This window comes from Callithrix jacchus, chromosome 1 (genome assembly GCF_049354715.1).
Source record: "Callithrix jacchus isolate 240 chromosome 1, calJac240_pri, whole genome shotgun sequence".
Lineage (NCBI taxonomy): Eukaryota > Metazoa > Chordata > Mammalia > Primates > Cebidae > Callithrix > Callithrix jacchus.
The window spans coordinates 174,560,993-174,586,330 of NC_133502.1; the positions used below are offsets into that span (position 1 = coordinate 174,560,993).

At 40.4% G+C, this 25,338-nt stretch overlaps 1 protein-coding gene across 4 annotated transcripts in view; it reads left to right on the forward strand.

The window, feature by feature from the left end:
- PBX3 (PBX homeobox 3) overlaps nt 1-24,941 on the forward strand; it is a 258,551-nt gene extending 233,610 nt beyond the window's left edge. For 3 of the 4 annotated variants that reach the window (XM_035257710.3, XM_002743320.7, XM_078327371.1), the window contains 4 exons: nt 18,272-18,437; nt 19,662-19,774; nt 20,566-20,655; nt 23,408-24,941. In XM_035257710.3, the coding sequence (XP_035113601.1) occupies nt 18,272-18,437; nt 19,662-19,774; nt 20,566-20,655; nt 23,408-23,500 (462 nt within the window). In that variant the 3' untranslated portion in view covers nt 23,501-24,941. The remainder of the gene's footprint in view (nt 1-18,271; nt 18,438-19,661; nt 19,775-20,565; nt 20,656-23,407) is intronic. The other variant, XM_017976193.4, reaches the window with a different exon arrangement.
- Nucleotides 24,942-25,338: the final 397 nt, after the last annotated feature.

Genomic DNA, 25,338 nt, shown 5'->3' on the forward strand with positions numbered 1-25,338 from the left:
TTCCCCATGATTGTAACTAAATAATGATTTGTTAAATACTGCTCCCCTAATAGATGGTAAACTCAATTTTGGCCAGAATTGCTATCTTATTCAGCCCTGTGTTCTTAATGCCTAGCACAGTGTGTCCAGCACTTAGACATTTATTGAAAATGGTGATATTATTAACTGATATAGGGAACACATAAGGAAAAGCTGGTTTGATGTAGGGGACTTTAAAGCTTTGTGATAGTTATGCTAGGTTTGCATTGCCTTCAGCATCTGTTGGGAAATGTTCAGACTGGAAATATAACTCAGAAGAAAGGTCAAGTTTAAAGATACAGCTTGGAGGTCATTCACTTTAGTTCATAGTTGAGGCCCTGGGAATGGATGAAGTTGCCCAGGGAACCTGCGGATAATACAATAAGGCTGGAGGAAATGAGATTTGCCTGATTCCATTGCCAAGTCTAAGATGGTAGCTAAGAGGCTGAGAACTTAAGCAGGACTTTGGACAACTTTTCAGGGGGAAAAAGATGTGACCTGGTGTCTAGGATCTCATAAAGGATGCTGCCTCTTTCCCTTTGCTTTGGGTTAGGACTTAAACTGGTAGGGCTACATTTTAGCAGTGAGTGCATTAGAAATAGACCCTATTGGAAGAGCTACTCTTCTACCTTAGAGTACCTCATTCCTTGACATTGGATTGTTGTTATTCATAGATGCTTGGGCAAATCAAATACAAACGTGTGTGTGTGTGTGTGTGTGTGTGTGTAGCAACATCCTAGACTTCAAGTTGTTTCTATAAACAAAGCCAAAAAAATTGAGCACACAATCAGAAGAAAACATATACAAGACGACATGACAATGTGTGCAGAAACCAGTAGAAACAACAGACAATAGAAACAGACTCATAGTGGTATAGGAAATAAAGGAATCTCATATGGACTATAAAATAACTATGCTTAATATATATAAGGGGGGAAAAGACAAACTGGCCAATTTTGTCAGGGAATTGGAAACCATAAAAAAAGGGTTAAATAAAATGTTAGAATCAAAATTAAGAACATAGTGGATTGGGTTAAAAGCAGATTAGACATTGCTGAAGGGAAAATTAGTGGACTAGTGGATGAGTCACAAGAAAATAATGATACTGAAGAATGCAGAGATGATAGGATAGAAAAATTAGGAGACAAAGAATAGAAGATATAGAGGATACAGTAAGAAAGTATAATATAAATGTAATTGAGCTCCAGAAGCAAATGTGAGAATGAGTCAGAAGCAATATTTTAAATGTAATGACTGAAATAAAATCTATTTCAGAATCTTGGTCCCCCTCCCCAAAGGCAATTCATTAACAGCGTCTTATATAGTTTTTCTAAAATATTTCATAATCTACCTGTTCTTTTCAGATATTTATACTGAGCCATACTACACACACTACCCTTAGTAAAACCCATAGCAAATTCCAAGCCCTAGATTCATAAAGAATGCCAGTCACCAAACAGAATAAATAAATAGGAATCCACACTAAACATGGTTGAAACAAAAGCAGCCAGAGGGAGAAGTAAGTTTGCCTTCAATAAAGCAACAATTGAATGACTGCCGATTTCTTAACTGAAACAATAAAGATATAATACAGTAGAGTGATATCTCAAAAGATGAATCAAATTAAATGTCAGCCTAGAATTTTATACCTGCCAAAAATATCCTTTAATAGTGGAGGTGAAGTAAAGACATTTTCAGTCAAAAATTGAAATAATTTTTCTCATTTTCTCTCTAAAGGAAATACAAAAAATATGTTCTTCAGACAGAAATAAAATTATTACAGATACAGGGTAGGAGATACAAGAAGGAGTAGCAAAGCAAAGAAAAGGATAATATGTATGCAAATCTAGGTGAATAATGATTTTAACGATAATGTATTATTTTGCTTATGGTATGTATAGAATTAGAATACACAACAATAATGCCTTGTAAGTTAGGAGAGTAAGTGTTCTAAGACTAACATTTTCTGGGAAAGATGGCAAAAGTACCAATTAGTGAAGAAGTACCAACTAGTGTTTTAATAGTCGAGAAAGTGTAAATTTCTAGGGTAGTTACTTAAAGAAAACTTAAGAGTATGTAGCTTTCAAACTAATAGAGACAGAGACATAGAATTTTTTTTTTAAATAAACAGTCTAGAAGATGACAAAGAAAGAAGAAAAATGCATAGTAAGTGGGACAAATAGGAAGTAGTAAGATGATAGGTTTATACCCAAATATGTTAGTAATTAGATTAAAGTAAACGAATTTAATACTCTAAGTAATAGAGTCAGGATTTAAAAATGAAACTTAATTATGTGTTTCCTAAGACATTTAAAATATAAGGACATAGAAAATACAACAGTATGAAAAAATGTTAATGCAAATGATAGCCAAAAGAAAGTTTGTGTTGATCTAACAGTAACAGATAAAGAGCACTTCAAGGAAGCTCAAAACAAACAAACAAATAGACAAACAAAAACATAAAGCAAAACTTATGCAATTTCAAAGAAAAATAGACAAATTCAAAATTACTATAGGAGATTTTCGCACTTTAACTGAATAAGCAGACATACATACATATAATTCAGTAAGGACATAGAACATTGCTTCTCAAACTGTAGCATACTTAAATAAGAATGATCTGGAGAGCTGTTAAAATACATATTCTGGGCCCCATTCCCAGAGGTCCTATTTCAAAGTGTCTGCAGTGGGCCTGGAAATTTATAGCTTCCGGATTAATAATGATGCTGATGGTTCTGGAACTACGCTTTGGAGTAGCACAGATATAGAATATTTTAACACCACCATTAGAAGACTTGACCTAATGAACATATATATAGAAACACCACATTCAACAACTGCAGAATACACATTCTAATTTTAAGCACTTATAGAACATTTTGAAAGTTGACTATGTTCTGGGACATAAAGCACCTCTCAATAAATTTTAAACAATTTTAAAGAGTTTATTTTCTGACTACAGTGGAATTAAACTAGAAATCACAAACAGATAACTAGAAAATAACAGATAACAGAATTCCATATGTTTGGAAATTAAGCAATATAATTAAGCAATATAACCCCTGGGTTAATGAAGAAATCACAATGGAAATTAGAAAATAACTGAACGACAGTGAAAAGATAACATACCAAAATTCATGGGATGCAGCTAAAGCCATGTTTAGAAAGAAATTTATAGCTTTAAATACATATGATATGTACATGAATGTGTGTATGGTATGTATATGTATGTATATACTGTACATATCTGTATATATGTGTGCATGTGTATACATATGTGTGTATGTATATATGAAAGGCTGAATATTAGTGAGCTAAGGGGACATTTCAAGATATTAAAAGACAGTAAATTAAGCCAAAAAAATGGAAAGAAGGAAATAGTAAACATAAGTGCAGTAATTAACAAAACTGTAAAAAGAATGCATTACAGTGCAACAAAACCAAGTTGGTTCTTTCAAAAATCTCTATTTGAGAATCTTAGTTTCAATCCCCAAAGGCAATTAACAGTGTTTTATATATTTTTTCTAAAATATTTCATGATCTACCTGTTCTTTTCAAATATTTATAATGAGCCATAATACACACACTACCCTTAAAATTTTTTTTAAAACAACAATATCTTGGGAAAATTTTCAGTATTTTGGTTCATGGATCCATCTCATTCTCTTATTCTTTTTTCTTTTTCCCCTTCCATTTCCCCTTCCCCTTCCCTTTCACCTTCCCCTTCCCTTCGCCTTCCCCTTCCCCTTCTTCCCCTTCTTCCCCGTCTTCCCCGTCTTCCCCTTCTTCCCCTTCCCCTTCCCCTCCCCTTCCCTCCCCTTCCTCTTCCTTTCCCCTCCCCTCCCCTCCCCTCCCCTCCCCTCCCCTCCTCTCCCCTCCCCTCCCGTCCCCTCCCCTCCCCCTCCCTTTTTATTTCTTTCTTTTTTTTTCAGATCTTGCTCTATCAACCCAGGCTGCTGTGCGCTGGCACAGTCATAGCTCACTGTGACCTTGAACTCCTAGGCTCAAGTAAAATCCTCCTGCCTCAGTTTCCTGAATAGCTAGAACTAGAGGCATGCACCACCACCCTGGCTGATTTTTAAATTTTTGTATAGAGGCAGTATCTTGCCATGTTGCTCAGGCTAGGCTGAAACTCCTGGCCTCAAGCCTCCCAAAGTGCTGGGATTACAGGTGTGAGCCACCGCACCCAGCCCCCATCTCATTCTTAAGTAGTGGCTACGTGATATTCCATATGTTGTTAACTGGTAGGTGATTGGGTTTTCAGTCTTTTGCTATTATAAAGATTGCAGCAAGAAACATTGTACATAAAGTGTTTGTAGATTAAATTCTTAGAAATGGAATGTTTTTAAATGAAAATGAGGAAGTCCAGGGCCGGGCGCGGTGGCTCATGCCTGTAATCCCAGCACTTTGGGAGGCCGAGGCGGGTGGATCACGAGGTCAAGAGATTGAGACCATCCTGGTCAACATGGTGAAACCCCATCTCTACTAAAAATACAAAAACTTAGCTGGGCATGGTGGCGCATGCTTGTAATCCCAGCTACTCGGGAGGCTGAGGCAGGAGAATTGCCTGAACCCAGGAGGCGGAGGTTGCAGTGAGCCGAGAACGCGCCATTGCACTCCAGCCTGGGTAACAAGAGTGAAACTCCGTCTCAAAAAAAAAAAAAAAAGAAAGAAAATGAGGAAGCCCAAAGGAGAGTGATAAGTAGGTAAACATGTATTCTGGAATTGAACCACCTAAGTTGAAATGCTTGCTCCACACGTTTACTAGTTGTATGTCTTTGGGCAAGTTATTTAAATTATCTGTGTCTCAGTTTTCTCATCTGTAAAATAGGGGAAATAATGGAACCTACTTCATGGGATTGTAATGAGAATTTAATGAGTTAATATATGTAGAGTTCTTAGAATAGTGCATGGCAGTTAAGAAGCCTTATGTAAATACCTACAAGAATTATAAGAGAACACTTGATTCTGGGCAGAGTGAAGGCCAGGGTGAGGTTGGATTTGGGAGGTTAAAGGCAATTGAAAGAGGGACTGTTTCAGGGCAAAACAGTGCCTGGCTCGTACTCATTAAATGGTTGTGGAATGAATGATCTGGTCAGAGATGAATCAAAAGGTAAAATTATTGGCAAAGCCAGACAGGGGCCCTGGCTTGTGATTTGCCCTAGCAAAGCTCGGAGCCCAGGAATAGAAGGATAAAGGGACTAGCTGAATTACCAGACTGGGGCCTTGTCATGTGACTGGGTAGAAGGTTAAGGGAGAGAAGTTAGAAAGTAGTAGTTTCCTTTTCTCCCTCCAGTCTTATTGAAGTTATGTAGTGAGACCATGGCCTTGCAGGTACACCAGATTCTTTACCAAAACTCATTTGAGTTTCTTGTGTCCTATGTGGGCAGTGGTGCTATTTTTTATCTTATTTATTTATTTAGAGACAAGGTCTCCTTCTGTCACCCAGGCTGGAGTGCAGTGTGGCGAGATCTTGGCTCGCTGCAATGTCTGCCTCCCAGGCTCAAGTGATCCTCCCAACTCAGCCTCCCAAGTAGCTATTTCTACAGGCATGAGCCATGCCCAGCTAATTTTTGTATTTTTTTTTTAGAGATGGGGTTTCACCATGTTGCCCAGGCTGGTCTCAAACTCCTAAACTCAAGCAGCCCTCCCATCTCAGCCTCTCAAAGTGCTGGGATTACAAGCATGAGCCACAGTGCCCCGCTGTCCTTTCATATCATATATTTTGGTAAACTATTACTTTAACTTCAGATGACTGTATGTTCAGTGTAGGAAGGCAGAGAAATCACTCAAACTCTGCTCCAGGACTATTTAGTAGCAGTGTGACCTTGAGCAAATTATTTTTATAGATAAAAAATTATGATCTATTTTTTAATCTATAAAATGAGAATAATGATAATTTCCTTAGGGGATTCAGGGGCCGATGAGATCATGTATGTAGAGTGCCTAGTACAGGGCCTGGCATCTCATGAGTGTTCATTAAATGCCAGTTGTCATCCATTCAACCTACATTTTCTTGCTGGGCATACAAAGTTTTGTAAAGGATCCAAAAGAAAGAGGGAACAGAGGCTCTGACATCCAGCAAATTAGTGTGCTAGGTGTTCACAGGCTCCCTAAAGGTGAGAGCCAGGGAGGGGCATGAGGGTGTGTCTGTTTTTAGTCTTCTCTAATGGACCTACTTTTGGTGTATTCTTTACTCCAAAAATGCAGGAGATTCATTTTTGGTGAGAATTAATTATATATGTTGAAAGCATGCTATGTTTTTTGAGGGTAAGTATACCCACTTTAACAATTAAATGAAATTTATCTGGATTTTAAAAAGAAAACTACAGTGTGTATATGGCAAGGAGTGGTGTTTGAATAAATAAATATTTCCCTTAAACAAGAGGTATGACTGTAGGATTCCTTTTCATACGACACTGAATACATGTTGATGTTTTTATTTGCAGGGATTAGATTTACACGAAAATTGTCAGGACAAAAGGTCTGGCCCATCGTTATTTGGAGTGCCCTGTGTGTTCATTCTGAGATTCTGCTGTGTTGCCTGGGAGATGACTCCACCTTTCAGTGTAGTTGATGGGAGGCAGTTCCACAGTTGTAATGTCAGTTTTTAAAAATCTGTCAAAGAGCCTTTCCATAGAGTCAAGAAAGAAAACTATTCAGTTGTATACTTACCCTGTTTTTTTTTTAAATGAAATAATTTTAAAGAAAACAAGTCCTTAACTGTAAAGGTTGTCTGTGGTAATTTAGAGGCACCCCTCAGCATGTGTTTTAGGGAGTTGAACAGTGTCATCCAATTTTTGTATACTGTGGCCGCAAGGCTGACGTTTTATATACTTTTGCAGATGAGCCTCTTTGTGAATGTCACGAGCAGTTATCTGTCATGCAGAGTAGAAAGGGCAAAGCTGAACTGTAAGGGTGTCAGCACATTATGGCAATAAAATTTTTCACAGCCTTAAATAAAAAAAATACTGTACTTGACAAGTGAATCTGTTTTAAATTATTTCAAATGCTATGGAAACAGAATTTCTATTTGTTCAATTCTCCCATTAGAAGTGGGATGTTTTCCAAAAGTTGATTTTCAAGTCAGTTGTTATAAATTTGGAACTTCTTTTCTTTTCCCCTCCCCTCCCCTCCCCTCCCCTCCCCTCCCCTCCCCTCCCCTCCCCTCCCCTCCCCTCCCCTCCCCTCCCCTCCCCTCCCCTCCTCTTCTCTCTCTCTCTCTCTCTCTCTCTCTCTCTCTCTCTCTTTTGAGATAGAATCTCTCTGTCGCCCAGGCCTCTCTCTCTCTCCCTCTCTTTTTTTTGAGACAGAATCTCTCTGTCGCCCAGGCTGGAGTGCAGTGGCCTAATTTCGGCTCACTGCAACCTCCACCTCCTGGGTTCAGGCAGTTCTCTTGCCCCAGCCTCCTAGTAGCTGGGACTACAGGTGTGCACCACCATACCTGGCTAATTTTTGTATTTTTAGTAGAGACGGGGTTTCACCATGTTGACTAGGCTGGTCATGAACTCCTGACCTTAGGTGATCCACCATCTTCAGCTTCCCAAAGTGTTGGGATTACAGGCGTGAGCCACCCTCCCTGGCCAAATTTGCAACTTATTTTCTTAGAAAAGAAAAAGAGTGGTTTGGATTATTGGGCTAGCCCACATTTTAACCATGAAGGAGCTGAAATATTTTGCACTGAAAAGGTAGAATATAAGTTTGTAGACCTCAACATTGAATATAATGAAAAGAAATAAAATTGAATAAAGAATAATTTTTAAATCTTTTATTAAGTATTAAGAGAAAACAAGTTTTATCAAGTAAGATATAATGGAACAGGCTTTGTAACCTTATATAAGTTACATAAATTTTCTGACCTCAGTTTTTGCTTCAGTAAAATTGTTGGGTCTTTGTAACAGTTAAATGGGATAATACATGCCAAGTTCCTAGTACAGAGCTGGCTCATAATGAGCTCTCTGCAAATGGCCACTGTTTGAATACTGGGACAAGTGGCATTGGAATTTAGGTTTCCTGCACATTCTAGGTCTAGTGCATTGTCCTGCTGAGTTGGGGCAGAGATGAGAAGGGATACAGGTAGTGCTGTGAGGTACTTGTACATGAGAAGGGATACAGGTAGTGCTGTGAGGTACTTGTACATGAGAAGGGATACAGGTAGTGCTGTGAGGTACTTGTACATGAGAAGGGATACAGGTAGTGCTGTGAGGTACTTGTACATGAGAAGGGATACAGGTAGTGCTGTGAGGTACTTGTACATGAGAAGGGATACAGGTGGTGCTGTGAGGTACTTGTACATGAGAAGGGATACAGGTGGTGCTGTGAGGTACTTGTACATGAGAAGGGATACAGGTGGTGCTGTGAGGTACTTGTACATGAGAAGGGATACAGGTGGTGCTGTGAGGTACTTGTACATGAGAAGGGATACAGGTGGTGCTGTGAGGTACTTGTACATGAGAAGGGATACAGGTGGTGCTGTGAGGTACTTGTACATGAGAAGGGATACAGGTGGTGCTGTGAGGTACTTGTACATGAGAAGGGATACAGGTGGTGCTGTGAGGTACTTGTACATGAGAAGGGATACAGGTGGTGCTGTGAGGTACTTGTACATGAGAAGGGATACAGGTGGTGCTGTGAGGTACTTGTACATGAGAAGGGATACAGGTGGTGCTGTGAGGTACTTGTACATGAGAAGGGATACAGGTGGTCCTGTGAGGTACTTGTACATGAGAAGGGATACAGGTGGTGCTGTGAGGTACTACTGGAGCCCAGCAGGAGTGGGACAGACGGGAGCTCTGGGTGTTCTGTGGTAGGAATTTTACTCTGTTCAGGTATACAGGAGTTTACCTCCTTTTCCCTTATTCCTGCTGCCTGTTCCCTCTTGCCAGTGTCTTGCCAGCGCTGGGAGCAGGGACCAGCTTGCCCAGAACTTGAAGCTCCTGGGAAAAGGGGTCCTGACCTTAGGCACTGTGGGAAGCAAGCAGGTATATATGCCATTGACCTTCAAAGAGTTTTCTTGTTGCTGATATGTTTTAAGAAAAGAGAAAACTAACATTGACTGAGTGCCTGGCACATCCCCAGCACAGTCCTATGTATTTAACATGCCATCTCATTTAATGTTTACAACAGCTCCATGAGGAGGAGGCCTCATTATCCCACCTTGTAGACCAGGAAAGGAGAACTTTAGATGGCATGACTTATCTAAAGTAACATTGGCAAGAAATTGTAGAGCTGGATTCACACACAGGTCTGTTTGGCTCTCAAACCCATTTATTTGTCCAGCTGTCCTCTGAGTTCTCATAAGAATGTACACAGTGTGTACATCCAGCATGCCCAGCCTTTCTGTTCTTATAGAAACTGTATCAAACCTGTACCTTCTGGAGGAAGAGAACTGGTATGAAATTTAGAATTTATTAATACCATTAATTTAAAAAATTGAACAGTAACTGGCTTCCGTCTCTCATTTCGAATTGAATCACATAATGGGGATGAAAACATTGATTAGGGAGAAACTATTTCTTAGAGGTAAAATTGTTTACCATGTAAATATGCTGCCATGTTCCATTATGTATGACTTAGCATTTCAACATTTTGAAATCTGTTACATTTAATTAGGCACAGTACATAAAGTATGCATCACAAGTAAACATGGGGAAACACAATGGCAAATTTTTCTAAGATTTGTGCTTCACAAATTTTCAGTTTGTTAATTTCAATAATGATGTTTTAGTGTCAGCTGCTTCTTCCCAAACAAGTGCAGATCCTCTCCTTGATGCGGCTTGTGCAAATGAAACAATGCAAAGGATGTGCCTCAAAGTTCCGCACATCTGCCTCTTGGAGACTGCCTTTAAGTAATAATTTTTCTCTTTTATTTAATGTTGTTATTAACATGATCAATAAATGTAGTGACGGAATTTGAAATGTAATATACAATTAAAGCTAACTAATAAATTGGCTTTCAGTGACTATAGAGACATTATAGATGGTTTAGCTTTTTATTTTGAATGTGAAATTTTTCTTAAATGCAAAGCCGCTTGGGAAATTTCAGTGGCTTGAGATTTACAAAGTGTTTAATTTCAATTATTTTAAGAATACTCAGACCTGTCCACCATGCCTTTCAGATAGAGTACAGGAATGGGACTGGTCACTCGTATAGCTCTGGGTCCCAGCACAAGGCCTGGTACTTAAACTCATAAAGATTGTTAGGTGACTTTCCAGTGCTTTTTCTGTTATTGTTTTTAATTTATTCATTAAAAAGTATATTTTTCTAATTTAAAAAACCCTAATACTTGCTGATCTGAAAATATTTGGATGATACCTGAAAACACAAGAAATGCAAACAGAAATTCTAAACCCATTCTACATGATAGTCACATGTTAGTACTTTTTTCCTGTGCATGTGTATATACCTATATCTATGTATGTCAGTGTTTGAGTATTTTTACCAAAAACAAAAAAAGACTCATGGTATATGAAAAGAAAAAGCAGCCTTTCTTCCTTTAGTATGGTATATAATGAGTATTTTCACCTTAACATGATCTTTGATAAATGATCATAATCCATTTTACAGATGTGCTCTAAATTTAACCTCTCTCTCTCACTATTTCTATTAATAAGTAGGAATAAGGGGCCAACCATGTTGGGGCAGTAGGACTGAGGGGCCAGTGCTTTGGGAGGCCGAGAGGTAGGTGGATCACTTGAGCTCAGGAGTTCAAGACTACCCTGGACAACACAGCAAACCCCTGTTTCTACAAAATATAGAAAAATTAGCCAGCCGTAGTGGCGGGCATCTGTAGTCGCAGCTACTCAGGAGGCTGAGGTGGGAGGATCTCTTGAGCCTGAGAGGCTGAGGCTGCAGTGAGCTGTGATTGTACTACTGCATTTCAGCCTGGGCAACATTTCTGTCTCAAAAAAGTAGGACTGTAGTGGATATCTTTGCATATTTATCTGTAAATATTTTCTCAAGATAAGTTTTAGTAATTTGGGCAAAGGGTATGTTAATATTTGCTGGCTTACTCTCCAGAAAGGTTACGCAAAATAATAAGTAAACTGTATGTACCACCCTTAGGTTTATTTCTTTAATCTGAACTTAAAAGATCCTGTATCTGACAGATTTGTTTTCTGTATAGCTACAAAAGGTCATTGTGACACATGGAAGTGGTCACCTGAGTGAGCCCTGTTTTTAGCCTAAAAAAGTCTATAGGCACACCCATTATGAGGGGTTCCCATGCTGTGCTCACACAGAGAAGTTAAAGTGTAACCAGAGTTGACCTGATCACTTAAGGCAGCAGTCTACAAATTCGGGGGACACATGCTCTACAGAGTAGCTGAAGGTTTTCCAAAGAGGACTCAGGTATGCATGGTTTCAGGGTTTTCACTGGCCAGCTATCCTTATGTATATGTGTACTTCTTCCTAAAATCCATCTGCCCCAGAAAGTGGCTGTGATGAAAGCATTGTGTTGGTTTTCTTTTCCCTTCCTTCCCTTTCCTACCAGCCCTTTTCTCACTTTATGAAAGAAAGGGGTACTCCCACCTGGTTCATTGCTCCAAAGTATGAGACTCTCTTGGGAGCCCAGCAAGAGACATTATGAAATATTGGTGATAACCAAGCCTCCTTTAATCAGCACTATACAACCACCCCACTCTCAATTAAGAAATGCGTGTATGATGAAACCTACATTTGATGGTGAAAATAAGTGTATTTTTATTTATCAAAGTAAGCATTTGTGTTGCTTTGATTAGTTTTAAACTAACTGTAATGATAGTTTAGTCCAGAAGGAAATATTAAACATGTAGAAGCTTATAATTACAGGAAATAAAAATAATTTCAAATTTTCAATTTCCATATATTCCTTTTGTAGAGCATAAAAGTATACTACATTAGGATAATATGGGAGAGAAATGAAATAGAAATACACTTTCAAGAAGAAAAAAGGAGCGTAAAATATTAGACTTGAAGAGCAAGTTTATGATTTTTTTTTTTTTTTTTTTGAGACAGAGTCTCGCTCTGTCTCCAGGCTGGAGTGCAGTGTTGAGTGTTGCGATCTCAGCTCACTGCAATCTCCGCCTCCTGGATTCAAGTGATTCCCCTGTCTCAGCCTCCCGAGTAGCTGCGATTATAGGTGCGCATCACCACATTCAGCTAATTTTTTGTATTTTAGTAGACACGGGGTTTCACCATATTGGCCAGGATGGTCTTGATTTCCAGACCTCATGATCTGCTTGCCTTGGCCTTTCAAGGTGTTGGGATTACAGGAGTGAGCCACCATGCCCAGCCTATGTATTTTTTAAATGGATAGTGGGTATCAAATTGCTGTGCTATTTATGTTTGGTTGGATACATTTTAAAGAATAGTATTACAGTTTTATTTTAAGATGTCAACATTTATGACACACTGGAATAACGTTGTTTACAACTATTTAGACTTATGAAGAATTGTAGATGCCAACTTAGAAAATGTGCACGGAAGGAAAAATGTGTTGGAGGGTTCATAATTTTTCAAGATCAATTTAGGGGGAATTCCAGCAAAAATGTGCAGACCACTGACCCTGGACAGGCACATGGATGGGAGGGCAGCCTCACTGGAACCCTTTCTGAATTCCACTGCTATAGATCTCAGGCTCATTTCAGCTCCATCCCCTGCACTCAGCAGTAACACCTAGGGAGAACCCACAAGCTCCTCTTCAGGCTTTCCCTTGCCTATAGCTTCTCCCCATTCCTCTTCCTCAGCAGGAACCCGCCAGCCCTTCAGGTGCTTTGCTCCAGCTCCTCCCTGGGTACCAGTGCCTTCCCCATTTCACTCCCCACCCTTTCCCTGACAGAAATATTCTCTCAGATGCTGCCACTTCTAGAAACACTTCTTGATTTTTCCACTCCTTTTTTCTGTCGAATGGGTTTCTCTTCCCTCTGTCACTATAAAAAAGGGGGTTTAGAGGTTAAGAAGTGAAAAGTAAGTTAGAGAAGAGAATAAAAGTTTCTGGAGTCTCCGAATGGTCTCGGGAGAGGGAGGCAGGCTTGCATTTTTAGCTTTTTTTGTGACCACATGAGCTGTTGAAGTTTTCTGCTTCCGAATTGTGGAGTTTCAATAAAATCACTATGAAATAGAACTGAATTGAAACGGACGTCCCATTCAAGTTTGACCTTGCCTCAGAAGCCTCCTCTGATTTCTCAGACCTGCTGGGATGTCTCTTCCTTCAAATCTCTGTTGCTTTTAGAGTCTGTACTGTACAGACATGAGATCATCACTGTCCTGCAAGTTTTGTTAATTATTTTGAGTGGATAGCTTTGCTTTTCTAACGGGATTGTGAAGTCCAGGCAGGCAGGGGCCACATGTTTATTTTTTCATTTCTCCACAGTTCCTGGTATAGTATTGACCATAGCAGATGCTCAGTGAGCATTTTGCAGTTGGTTATTTTAAAAAGAAAAAGCTGACGGGGAGTCCTGGGGTGGAATTCTAGATCCATCCCACTTTGCTGTGTGATTTTGGGCAACTTGTCTGTGGTCTGGATCTCTCATTTCTTCTTTGATAAAACATGAGTGATAGTAATAGCTAATAGTTACCAAGTAAATGGTATGTACCAGAGCCATTAATAATGCACCCAACAATTCTGTGAGGAAGATACTACTATTTATGTTATTATTCTCATTTTATAGAAAAGGAAACACTAAAATATCTAAAACAACCTGTCCAAAGTCACTCAGCTTAGTAAATAGCAGAGTGTGAATTTGAAATCAGATTCTGAGTCCAAAGTACGTCACCATTATGTGATACTTCCCACATTTGACTCAACCTCTTCCAAGTCAGAGATTCTAAGTGAGATAATGAGTAAAAGCTTTTTGAAGAAGGTAAAAAAGCTATATAAAAGGTGAATCTAGCTATTATATGGAAAGCATTTTTACTTTTAAAAGCAATTGGCAATCTGTAGCTGAATTGGGTGGGGGAAATAATGGCTGTAGTATATGGGAGAGACCAGAACCCTTTCTGGCTGCTTCTTGGCCTTGCAGAAAGATTCCAGAAAATCAGCAGCCTCCATTATGTGCACTACTCATTCCCCTAATTACCAGAGGCTCAGTCTGTGGGCTGATAACAATGAACATCAGTAGAAGAAGGAGAGTGCGTGTGCTTTTATTCTCATTTTTAATTGATCTTAAAATTCTTTCATGGCCCTTTGCCTTGGGCACAATTCAGGGTCATGAATCCTTGATATGCAGCTCAACAGAGAGGCACAGGACAGCATATTCCCTTTCCCTTCACCAATTTCCCGCCTCTGTTTCTATTCTGGGACCAATGTACAAACCATTCCAGTTCAGAGGTGGAGCAAGCTCTGCTCACCTTCATGCACCGTGCATACAGCCTGCCCGCTCTGTGAGCACTGTGCAGGAGGGGCCCCATGATCTGCAGCCTTGGAGGCTTCCTACTGGGTGAGCTTAGGGCTTCTTTTGCAACTAATTGGATCCATCTGTTTTTAAAAGGTGAAAAAGAAATCCTGAATTTAGGTGTCGATTGATACATTAATTACCCCATCTCAGTTGCAGCAGTGTGGTCTTACTAACTGATTGCTGCAATACCCAAATCTGTAATATCAGAATGTGACGTGCATATTTTAATTTGAGAAATAGTTTAACATTTTTAGATATTCATTTAGATGTGGTTATGCAGGTTAAACATAACGTATGATCACTGCTTCTTTCATTGCTTCCAATTAAACCTTGCTTGTTAGTTTAACCTCTAGGTAATCCCATCAAACAATTGATGTCAAGGAAACAGTGCCCACAGTAGCTTCGGATGAGTGGCCATTAATTTTAATTGCCTTGATATTAAAGATTAAGAAGTATTGGGACTAGCAGAATAAAAACGATCTGATGTCAAGCAAATCCACTTGCTAAAGCTTCCCCAGGCTGCTGGTGATATTAAAATTTTACTGTGAGAATTAAATAAACCTTTATTAGTGATGACTGTTGTTTGATTGGTCCAGGGGTATGCATAAACAGAGGATTCTTACATATCTAGAGATGAGACCTTCAATGGTACAGAGATTGCTCAATTATGAAACTGTTAATAAAGCTGTAATCTGATTTTCCAAGCTAGGTTTCATTAATGTATTATAGCTTCTCTGATTGTCAAGGTAATATTAACTACAAAGTACTGAATCCAACAGAGAATTGTTTGGAAGAAGAGATGGGCCTTTGTTGCTAAATTCAGAGTTGGGGAATTTTCATTAATTATGCTTAAGAAATGCCAGATTCCCTCTCAACCAAGTCTGTCCTCCTTTGCACTATAGATATGTTCAATATTTAACTCTTTCTAAGACCTAACAGTCTTACTCTGAAAAACTAGAGTGATATTATGTACTAAAGGAGCTTTTTGCAAGTCAGCTCTAGGTCTGTCTCCTGAGCTGAGAGCATGCATTGGGAAACATGAGGTAGGGTCAAAGAGAACTTGCTTTAATAAGCATAATCAGAACCCACACCTTTATCATCCTTTTCTAATCTTGATTTAGAACTTTTCTGTTTTTAGACTCACATAATTCTGGTATGGATCCTAATGGTCACCGAGGCTGACTTGTCCTGGTGCAGAAATTCCTCCCAAGTATCCTCCCGCTCAAGGCCTAGGTGCCATATCTGCACCATCTCTGGTTTCTCCCTCTCTGGTGACCTCCAGAGCTAGTCAGGGGCCAGATTCTGCCTGTTTCTCCTCCATAATATCTTCCCTCTCTAATCCTACTACTCTGCCTGGCTCAGGCCCTCATGGCCTCCTCGCTTATAAATTCTCCTAACTTCTTCCTGTTCCTACATCCTACACAGTTGTAATGCACACCAGCTGTGAGCATACGGGGCTCAAGGAAGGGAGGGCCAAAAAGGCTAATAGTAGGATGGAGAGGTCTCTTGGGGCTGAGCTTGAAGGCCTAATGTTGTGACAGTCTAGATGTTGGAAGTAGGACCAATGTGTGGAAAGGAAACGGAAACAGATTGTAGTTCAGAATAAAGAGAACTATATACCTGTTAGGACTATTGAACAGTGGAGGCAGGGATTTCGTGAAGTAGCGAGTACCACATCTCTGGAGATTGAGAGATCAGGACCACAGAGAGAATATAGAGGAGGTGGCTTAGAGGACACCCATTGATTTGGAGTTTGCTCTGGAAATAGAATTCTCATTCTTCAATCTATGGCACTCATCCTTCTGGAAGAAGCAGAGAGCCCTGGCAAAGGAGCCACGTGAGGAAGAACATTTATGTGTAAATCTCTTTAAAAATGAGAAGAGAGGGAAGAACATTTGTGTGTAAATCTCTTTAAAAATAAGAATTCACTGTCTTCACAGATGATGTGGATAGAGTTGGAAATCTGGGAGTCATCCACCCAGAGAGGATAACTGAAATTTTTTGAATATGGATAAGGTTGCTCTAGGTGAAAGAGAGAAGAGGGCCAAGAGCTGTGTCTGAAAATACATACTTGCACACATGCACACACTCATACGTGCATGTGTGCACGCACACACACACTGTGTATCAGCAAAGGAGCAGATATTGGAGGAGAAGGAGTATAATGTCACATACACCATGCAAGAGCCTGCTCCAGGAAAGAGGGGTGGTAATTACAAGTGTCAGACACTGCTAAGAGGTCAAACTAGTGGGAGACACAAGGCCACTGGATTTGGGGCAGGTGTCATGCCTGTATAACTACCCCTATCTACCACTAGCCCTTGAGATTGTTGACATTAAAATCAAAAAATGTATGCAAGGTGCTCTGCATCATGGTCATTCACCAAATAACAGTTATTAAAGCCACTCTATTTGATACAAAGAAAAGAAAGGATACATGCAGTCTTTTAGGGGGGAAAAAAGATGGTGGAACAGAAACAGCTAGGAAGTGCTAATCTGTAGCACATTTACTTCCTGATGGGTTTTTGGCTTGTTTCTGTCTGATGAACCTATGCTCATGGTTGCTGCATGGGTTCTCGGCAGGTATGCCTGCATGTGCATATGTGTGCATGTGTGCACCCCGTGATCCCCAGGATGGATAGCACATGGGCAGCAGCAAGGCCAGAATTGTCTTCCTCACGTGGCTCCTTTGCCAGGGCTCTCTGCTTCTTCCAGAAGGATGAGTGCCATAGATTCAAGAATGAGAATTCTATTTCCAGAGCAATTAAAGACTTGGCAGAGATGGTCAAAAGGGGTGCCCACAGTGTAAATTGGATTGGAAGCCTTCAAACTACATACTACTACTTATTTCTCTCCAGGGCACCTGAATAGCTGTTAAGAATAATACCTTCAGGGTAGAACAATGACCCCACCCAGCCTGATATCACAGCAATATGCCCCTTTGACAGATGATTAAGAAATTATTGAAAAGTATTTTTAAACTGTTACTTTAATAAAAGAGAGGTCAGATCCTTTTATATAGTGAGTGGCAATACTTTCTTATAAATTGCCATGTGGCTTTTAGCTTCTTGATAGAGTCAATTACAGGTACCTGAACACACTGTAACTCTGAGCCATGATTCTGGGGCTGAATTTCTGCTCTCCTTGAAATGTGATGAAATCTGCCTGTTGCCAAGATACTCTGTAGAAATCTCTTCCATTTGCAGCGGCTGACATCATAAGTTTGCAAAAGAAAGAAATATATTTCACCTGATGACATTAGAGTTGCTTCTCTGTGTTTGCATTTGACCTGATTGGAATTACTTAAGTTTTCAAGTTGTGACCTTCCCACATATTAACTGGCAGAGCTTGAGCAGCCATCTTGCCAGACATGCAGTATTTTCTGAGGCAGAAGACAAAGGGTTTTTTTCATCCGTTATTAATTGATGTTATTCTTTTCAGCAGACAAAACATGATTCTACTATACAGCTGCCAAAATTGTTCCAGACCCAAAAAAGATTAAGTCGTTCATGTTCAAGTATTTCTTATTATTTACCTAACTTAACAATATTTCCTTCAGCTTTTCTGCCTGATTTTGGGGGCCTATTTATATACTAATTGGTATATAGCAATTAGATATCTTTTATGAGCAGTGCTCCCTGCCATTCTGGTATTACTGTGGAAAACTCTAAGAAAGCAGGGTTACTCCAAAGGAATGTGAGAGTTTTGCCAAAAGAGAAAATAACCCCTAAAACCATTATGCATGATCCATAGGATGCAAGGTTGCAGGCTAGGAATTGTGTGTCTCCCAAGGTATCGCCTTGGTGTCCAACAGGTATTACTGGAATTTGACTACTTCCTCTCTTTCCCTTCACCTCCATGTCTCTGCAATTTGTAGGTATCCAATTGGTTTGGCAACAAACGAATCAGGTACAAGAAGAATATCGGCAAGTTTCAGGAAGAAGCCAACCTCTATGCTGCAAAGACTGCTGTGACAGCTGCACACGCTGTAGCAGCAGCTGTGCAGAACAACCAGACCAATTCGCCCACCACACCAAATTCGGGTGCGTACGGCGGGGGCTCACTCCCCAGTTGGCCCACACAGCCTTATGCCACAATGCCCTGTCCCACAGGCCAGGAAACAAGAGCCATACTGAGGACACAGTGGACTTATAAAGGAAGATTTATGTTCAAATGCAGGCTTGTTCTTGATATGGGTGAATGAGTAGACGGCCAGAGTCTGTAAACCCACTCTTCACAGTGAGTGCCACTCACTAGTAGATTATGGAACTTTTACACTTAGTAGTGGCTTTCAGTTCAGCAATTAGGTAGAGTGCTATTGCTCATGATCATTTCAGCTATCTCATTCCAGATATCACTTTAGGGTCAGTAGTGGTCTGTGGAGAGTGAAATAGCAGAAGTGGGGAACGCAGCAGTTGCTGTGCGTGAGGAAGCTGGAATGCTGGAGGGAAGTGCAGCAGCGCTGCTGTCCTTTCTGGGCCTTTCAGCAGCACTAAGTGGGGCTGACAGTATGCTCAGCAGGTGGCTAGCAATGAGGGTTATGGTACTTAATTCATGGATATAAGATTCTTGGCTCCTCATCTGGTACATTTTGGCCACATTTTCTATGACATTTGTGAGGGGGTTAGAAATACTTTAAAATTTCAGGGAACTTGAACAATAATGAAAGATGTGCAGCTAGTCAAAACAGACTCGATAGAAATTCCAGGGGCTTTTCTGAGGTGTCCTAAATAATATCTTTAGAAGTTCAGAAAGTAGGGTTTTTTTGTTTGTTTGTTTTGTCTTGTCTCCTCACCCCCCAGTCCTTTTTAATGACACATGAAAACAGGTGAAAGGAGAGGGAGGCATATAGCAAAGAAAGAGCTCCTGGGAAAGTCTCTTTTCTGGGTGGCTGTCCGCCGTGACAGTTAGTGATGTTGACGAGCTCGCAAAAACTAGGTCCTGGAGATCAGTGGAAAAAAGGGGAAGCATCCAGGTCAGCTTGGGTGTTTTGGTTTCTTTTTTCTTCTTAATTTATTTTGATTTGTCTCTTCGTTTCTGTTTTTGTTTTTTAAATTTGGGCTTCCCCATTGATAGGACTTCTCCTAGATGTAGAGTGAATCATAGACTCTCACTCTCTGGAGTTCTCCATCCTCTTAGATCTGGAAATGCTTTATGTTGTGCACAGCCTTTCCCTTCCATACTCTCCTCTTCTCCCTGCCTCTAGGTCTTTGAGGATCATGTGTGTAGCTCTCTGTTATTCAGCTACTTAACTCTTTCCTTTCCAGGTTCTTCTGGTTCTTTTAACCTCCCAAATTCTGGGGACATGTTCATGAACATGCAGAGTCTGAATGGGGATTCTTACCAAGGGTCCCAAGTCGGAGCCAATGTGCAATCACAGGTAGGAGAAGTGCCCCAGTGGGGCCTTTCTAGCAGGGCAGGGTTTGGGCTCAAAACTCCTTCCTCTGACCCCACGGAAGTGGTCTGCACATTCATGCAGAACCTGTGCTGGGTGCTTCCAAACAGGACCCATCTGCCCCACCATTTAATTTAATGAGAAGTCAAGTGAACAGTAACTTGTGATGATTCAAACCTGATAAACTTTGTGAATGCATTCGGCTCTGGCTTGAGCTCATGGAGAGGGGTTGGGTGCATCTTACTTTTGTCATAAAATAGAACAGAAAAATGGAGAATGCCAGTATGGATATGGTTTAAGAACATACTGCTGTTGCATTTTTACATCAGAGTGCAAAAACCTGAGTTCTTAAATTATAACTCTGTAATTTCTACTCTTTTCTTGTCCTCTTAATTGAGAACAGAACTACTCATATAGTTTTTATACATGTAGATGAGTGTGTATGAGACATAAATTGTGAGGGGGGCATGGAGAGAATTCTGTATACACAGTTGCAAGTAGGTTTTCACCCATAGCCACATGCATTTGGTTGCCATAGATGGAAAGTTGCATTGCCAGGAAGATGTTCTTATTTGGCTGGCATGAAAAACAAAGATTTGTGAGTTTAAATATGCAAAGAATGGTTGAAATTCTGCCAGTCACATTTGATTGATAAATTTGTCTTTCATTGAAGATGTTAAACCCTTATGGCACACATAATTCAAATGATTTCCTTTTGTAAGTGATGATGTTTTAATAGATTTGGGATGATGAATTTTGTTTTGTCTCATTTCTAGGTGGATACCCTCCGTCATGTTATCAATCAGACGGGAGGCTACAGTGATGGACTTGGAGGAAATTCACTGTACAGTCCACATAATTTAAATGTGAGTACTCTGGGGAGCCAGCTGTAGGAGAACAGTGTCAGGTAAACAGTGACTAATAAAGAAATGAATAGCCATTTGACCGGGCTTCTCATCTTACTGGCAGGTAGGGAAGGCAGTGTCTTTGCTGCACTTTTATTCTAAGAACCTAAATGCTTGATGCCACCTAGATGCCGTTAGAAGTCCTCCCTGATGCCCAGAAGTGGCTGGTGTCCTGACATCAGCAGGGACTTAAGTATCAGCCCATTAAGATGCCATTTCCTACCTTCAGTGCTGTGTTCCAGGGAAATGGTGGAAAACGTGTCATTTATCTTAGAACCAGGCAGCAGGAAAAATTCCCAAACAGAGCTCAGGTGAAGGTGATAAGTTCGGAGGATCCCAGGTAGACCAACAAACCAAGCTAAATGAAGAATTCTGTTATTAAAAGCATCCTGCTGTATTGTCAAGGTGGGATGCAAACATATTTGACAATTTTAATTATGGAGGAAATAATTTTAACTTTGTAATCACTTCACTACAACTTTACCTTTCCCCACACTGACATGGATGGAAAATGGCAAAACACACAGCTCTGGAATGTGGGGGAAAGGGGCAGAGATCAGGTCATCGTGGTGGTGCCGCGGGGCGTGGTGGATGGAGTCTGGGTTTCCAGACTTAGGAAGGAAATTAACTGCCCAGCTCATGGTAGTAGACTCAGGAAGAAAATGGGCAAAATTCTCCCTTTTTAGGGCCTTGGCTTGCTCTGAGAGTAAATATTAATGATTTAAAAAGTGATTGAGGATGTTCAATTGTAAAGGGAAAAAAGGACCATTAAATACTCAAATCTTTTACATTTGAAATGTCAAATCTTTCTTTTTGGGCTTATAAATAACTCATAATAACCCACAACAAACCATATAAAAAGCCTTTTAGTTGCATTTCTCCTTTTTCATTTAAGTGTTTTGAAATGCTTCAGAGAATGTGCGATATCCTTATCAACATGATAAAATATGAAACTGTGATTGCCTGCAGCATTTTACAGACATGAATTCCATCTTCACTGATGAGGCTTGATAAGGCGCTGTTGTATAATACAGTGCATAATCTCAAACCACCAGAGTAAGGATTAATTTATTTTGAAAAAAAAAGAATGCTTGCTGACAACCTCTCCTCCAGCTGCCACGCTGGGTAAAAATATTGTACATTTGTTGTTTATAAATTTGGATAAAAGAGGAATGATGTTTACTTCAGATGGAATATCTTTAGACTTGTATCTGTGTGAGAGTTTTTCTTTTCCTAAGTAGATTTTCATACCTGAGGAGGGAAACAGCTTACCTTTTAGATAAAGCAGAGGATTTCTGAGAGTCTACCGAACACACACGGGCATGTTGTTAGCTAACCTGGCACAACAGGCTTTAAAACAATACCACCATAGCTTTTTTTTTTTTTTTTAATATTGTTTCCTTTTGTTTTTCCTAACCTGAATTTGATATGCCTCAAGCTTGGAAGGTTCTCTTCCTTTTGGTTCTGGTCATCTCTGTGGGGTTGTTAGGTTTTTCCCTCCCTTTCCCTGGGTCATAGAGGTAGAAAAGGTGCTTTGCATGCAGAACTCTGCAGTGAATCAGAAGACCGGGAGTTCTCCAGGAACCGTGATCACAGGAGAAGAAACAATGACTGGCACATACTCATCTAGGAGCTGCATCCAGGCTGAGCAGGCAGTGTAGACAGAGTTCTCAGCAGCCTGACAGCCCAGGCCTGAAAGAGGGCATTTTGGATGGACTTGTAGAAGTTGCAAATAGATGTGAAGGAGGCAGGGGCACCTTATGACCCATCTTGACATTGGTGTGGGAGTTCCAGGTCTGGGGCAGCATGGAGGCAGAGGTTGGTTGGTGCTGCAGGCTCAGGGTGTCAGCCAGCTCACCCTTGCCTCCTCTCCAGAAAGGCCTGCCCCGTCTCTTCCACTCAGTGTTCCCCAACTCAGGAGGCCAGCACCTCCCTCTTTTTGACTGACATAAAAATATGTAGTGACAAGCTGTCTGCCACAGCAGAAATCTGATCAGACATTAATTTCAGCAATTGCCACTATAGGCCAAGACATAAGGCAAATTTGTTTCTGAGTATGGTTATTGCTGCTGCAGGTCTGAGGCAGGAAGGGCCAGCAGCATGTGGAAGGCGGGAGCAATATCCCAAATAGGAGCCTCAGCCACAGATAATTGGAATACAGATTTGAACAGTGTGTGCTCCTCCACGGCTCATGCATTTTCATTCTAGAAGTTCCTATTTGGAGGGAAATTCTGGACTTCACTTTCCAAGGGTTATAATAGCTAGCTGTCAGGCACGTATGGGAAAAGGGTGGGCAACTGCCTCTCTATGGAAATGATGATTGAGCTAGGGTGAAGTTTAGACTTCATGGAGCCCAGTGTTTCACTGAGGCATTGCATTGAGCTTCTGTACTACTCCCTTCTTAAGAGATTTCTTTTTGAGTCACTTTAGTTTTACCAGCAGATCAAAGGCCGAGCTTGGTGCCACTGTGGGCCCTGCTGAAGCCCTTCTTCAGCATGTTGATTTATTGCCAAGTCTTTACTTGATGAGATGGATTTGTTTTACATGCATTTAATCCCACTTTAACACATGCTGCCAACTCCTGCCACAGTGAGTTTAGAAAATACATTTTGCTAATGCATTTCTGCTCTCATGTTGTCATCCGGGTGTTTTAAATTGGGGAGTAGAATTAATATGTAGACGTGCACCCATTGAACTGTGTTTCTACTTTCAGGCTAATGGAGGCTGGCAGGACGCAACAACTCCATCTTCTGTGACTTCTCCTACAGAAGGCCCAGGAAGTGTACACTCGGATACCTCTAACTAATCTCTGGCCACACTTTTCCCTGAGCTGACATGCCTTGATAAGTGCATTCAGAGCAATAGGAGGAAAAAGAAAGCGTTTTTGTAGCCCACCATCTACAGCTTTACTGTAAAACCTTGTCTTAGAGAACTTGGTAAATCTGTTTTTTAAGGAATCATAATCATTTGTATTTATACTTAAAAACACACAATGTTATTAAAAAAAAAAGCACTTTATCCAATTAGGCCAAGATTTAACATTGTTGACAGTCCTGTAGCTATTTTATCATAATTTATTATGAATATTTTACATTAATGGTTTCACAGTTGCCAATTACTTGGCCTTAAGGGTAGAAAGTACAATATACGCTAAACCTCAATCGTTAAAGCAGATGCAAAAATTCACCTCACCTAAATTGAACTTCCTGCATATTTCCATTCCTGACTCAGATTGTCCTTCTTTCATATCACTAATGGAGCTGGAATGAAGAGCTGTTTGGCTGTCTCTGTTAACGATGGTTGTGTTTAAGAATCTTCTCGCCACGTTTGTGTTCAGATCTCTTATGTTATAATTAGATCAGAGACTGGTAGCATCGTTTCTCTCTCTGAAAGCACCAGTGCCCAGAGTCTGCTCGGTAATAAAATTATGGATCCAGATTGTTCTGAGAGATGAAGATACTTGCTGCTGATAGAGGTGAAAACGAGATCGATCCATCTGGGGTTTTACGGTGTGCACTGGGTGCTGCACAGACTTGTCAAGGTTTGCTACGTTCTCTGGGCATCCGCAGAAGGCCCTGCTCTCTGGATTGTTGTATATAGTGTAGCAAAAGAGTATTTATACATCCCACCAATCAAAACACAGCTTTATTACCTCATGCGAACTCATACAAACCAATAGAATTTCAACATGTTCTGTAGCTTAGAGTGCTCACTTACTACCTCTGAACAATACTCACCTGTAGTTTGTCTCTTTCTTATCTTTTTGCATCTTGTAATTAACTCTTTGTTTCCCTTCATAAAATGTAATGTACATTGTAATCTTTTAAAAGAAAAATCAGGGTTGCGTTTGCAACTTTTAAAAAACTGAGAGTGGAAACATTGGATCTTAATTCAACACAGGATCAGAAAAACTGTTGTAAATACTGAGAAACATTTTGAATGTTCTTCATCTTATTACTAATCCATGCAAAAAAAAAGCGACCAATTGTGATGCATTAAGATTTCAGTATTCAGTACTGTATATTTCACCCTGTGTAATGGGGCCCCCTCTCCTTTCTCTCTTTTTGTATTGTATGCGATTCTGAAACTGATTGAGTCATGAAAATAATTTGTGGCGGTGATTCTAATGTATTAAAAACGTTTCGTGTTCCTTTCTAACTGGATTACACCCTGGATTGAAAAAGTCTTCCTCGTGGTAGTTATATGTAGTTTCAAACATGAATAAACTTTTTGCTTTCATGATTAAATGTTGATGCAGTTTCTTACTTCACTATTTGAGCCAGCCAAGTGCAGGCAGAGGAGAAAGTGCACCCAGTACCAGGGCTGGGAGTGTAACTGGCTGCCTGTCAGAGACCACTCTGAGATGACAGTGAGGCTGGGAGGGAAGGAAGAGCTGCTGTGGAGTGTGCAGGTGCCGTGCCACCTACTGAACCATTGTTAGGAGTCCTCACTCGATCCTGATGTGCTCAGTAACACCACAGGGAAAACTTTATCCCTGTTTACATAGATTAGGAAACTGAAGCTCAGGAAACTTAAGTGAATGCCACAAGGTCACAGACCTAGGACAGCAAGGGGTCACACCTTGAACCCAGGCCTCTGCCCTCAGCTCACATGCCTGACCTAATGATGCCTTTGGCACTTATT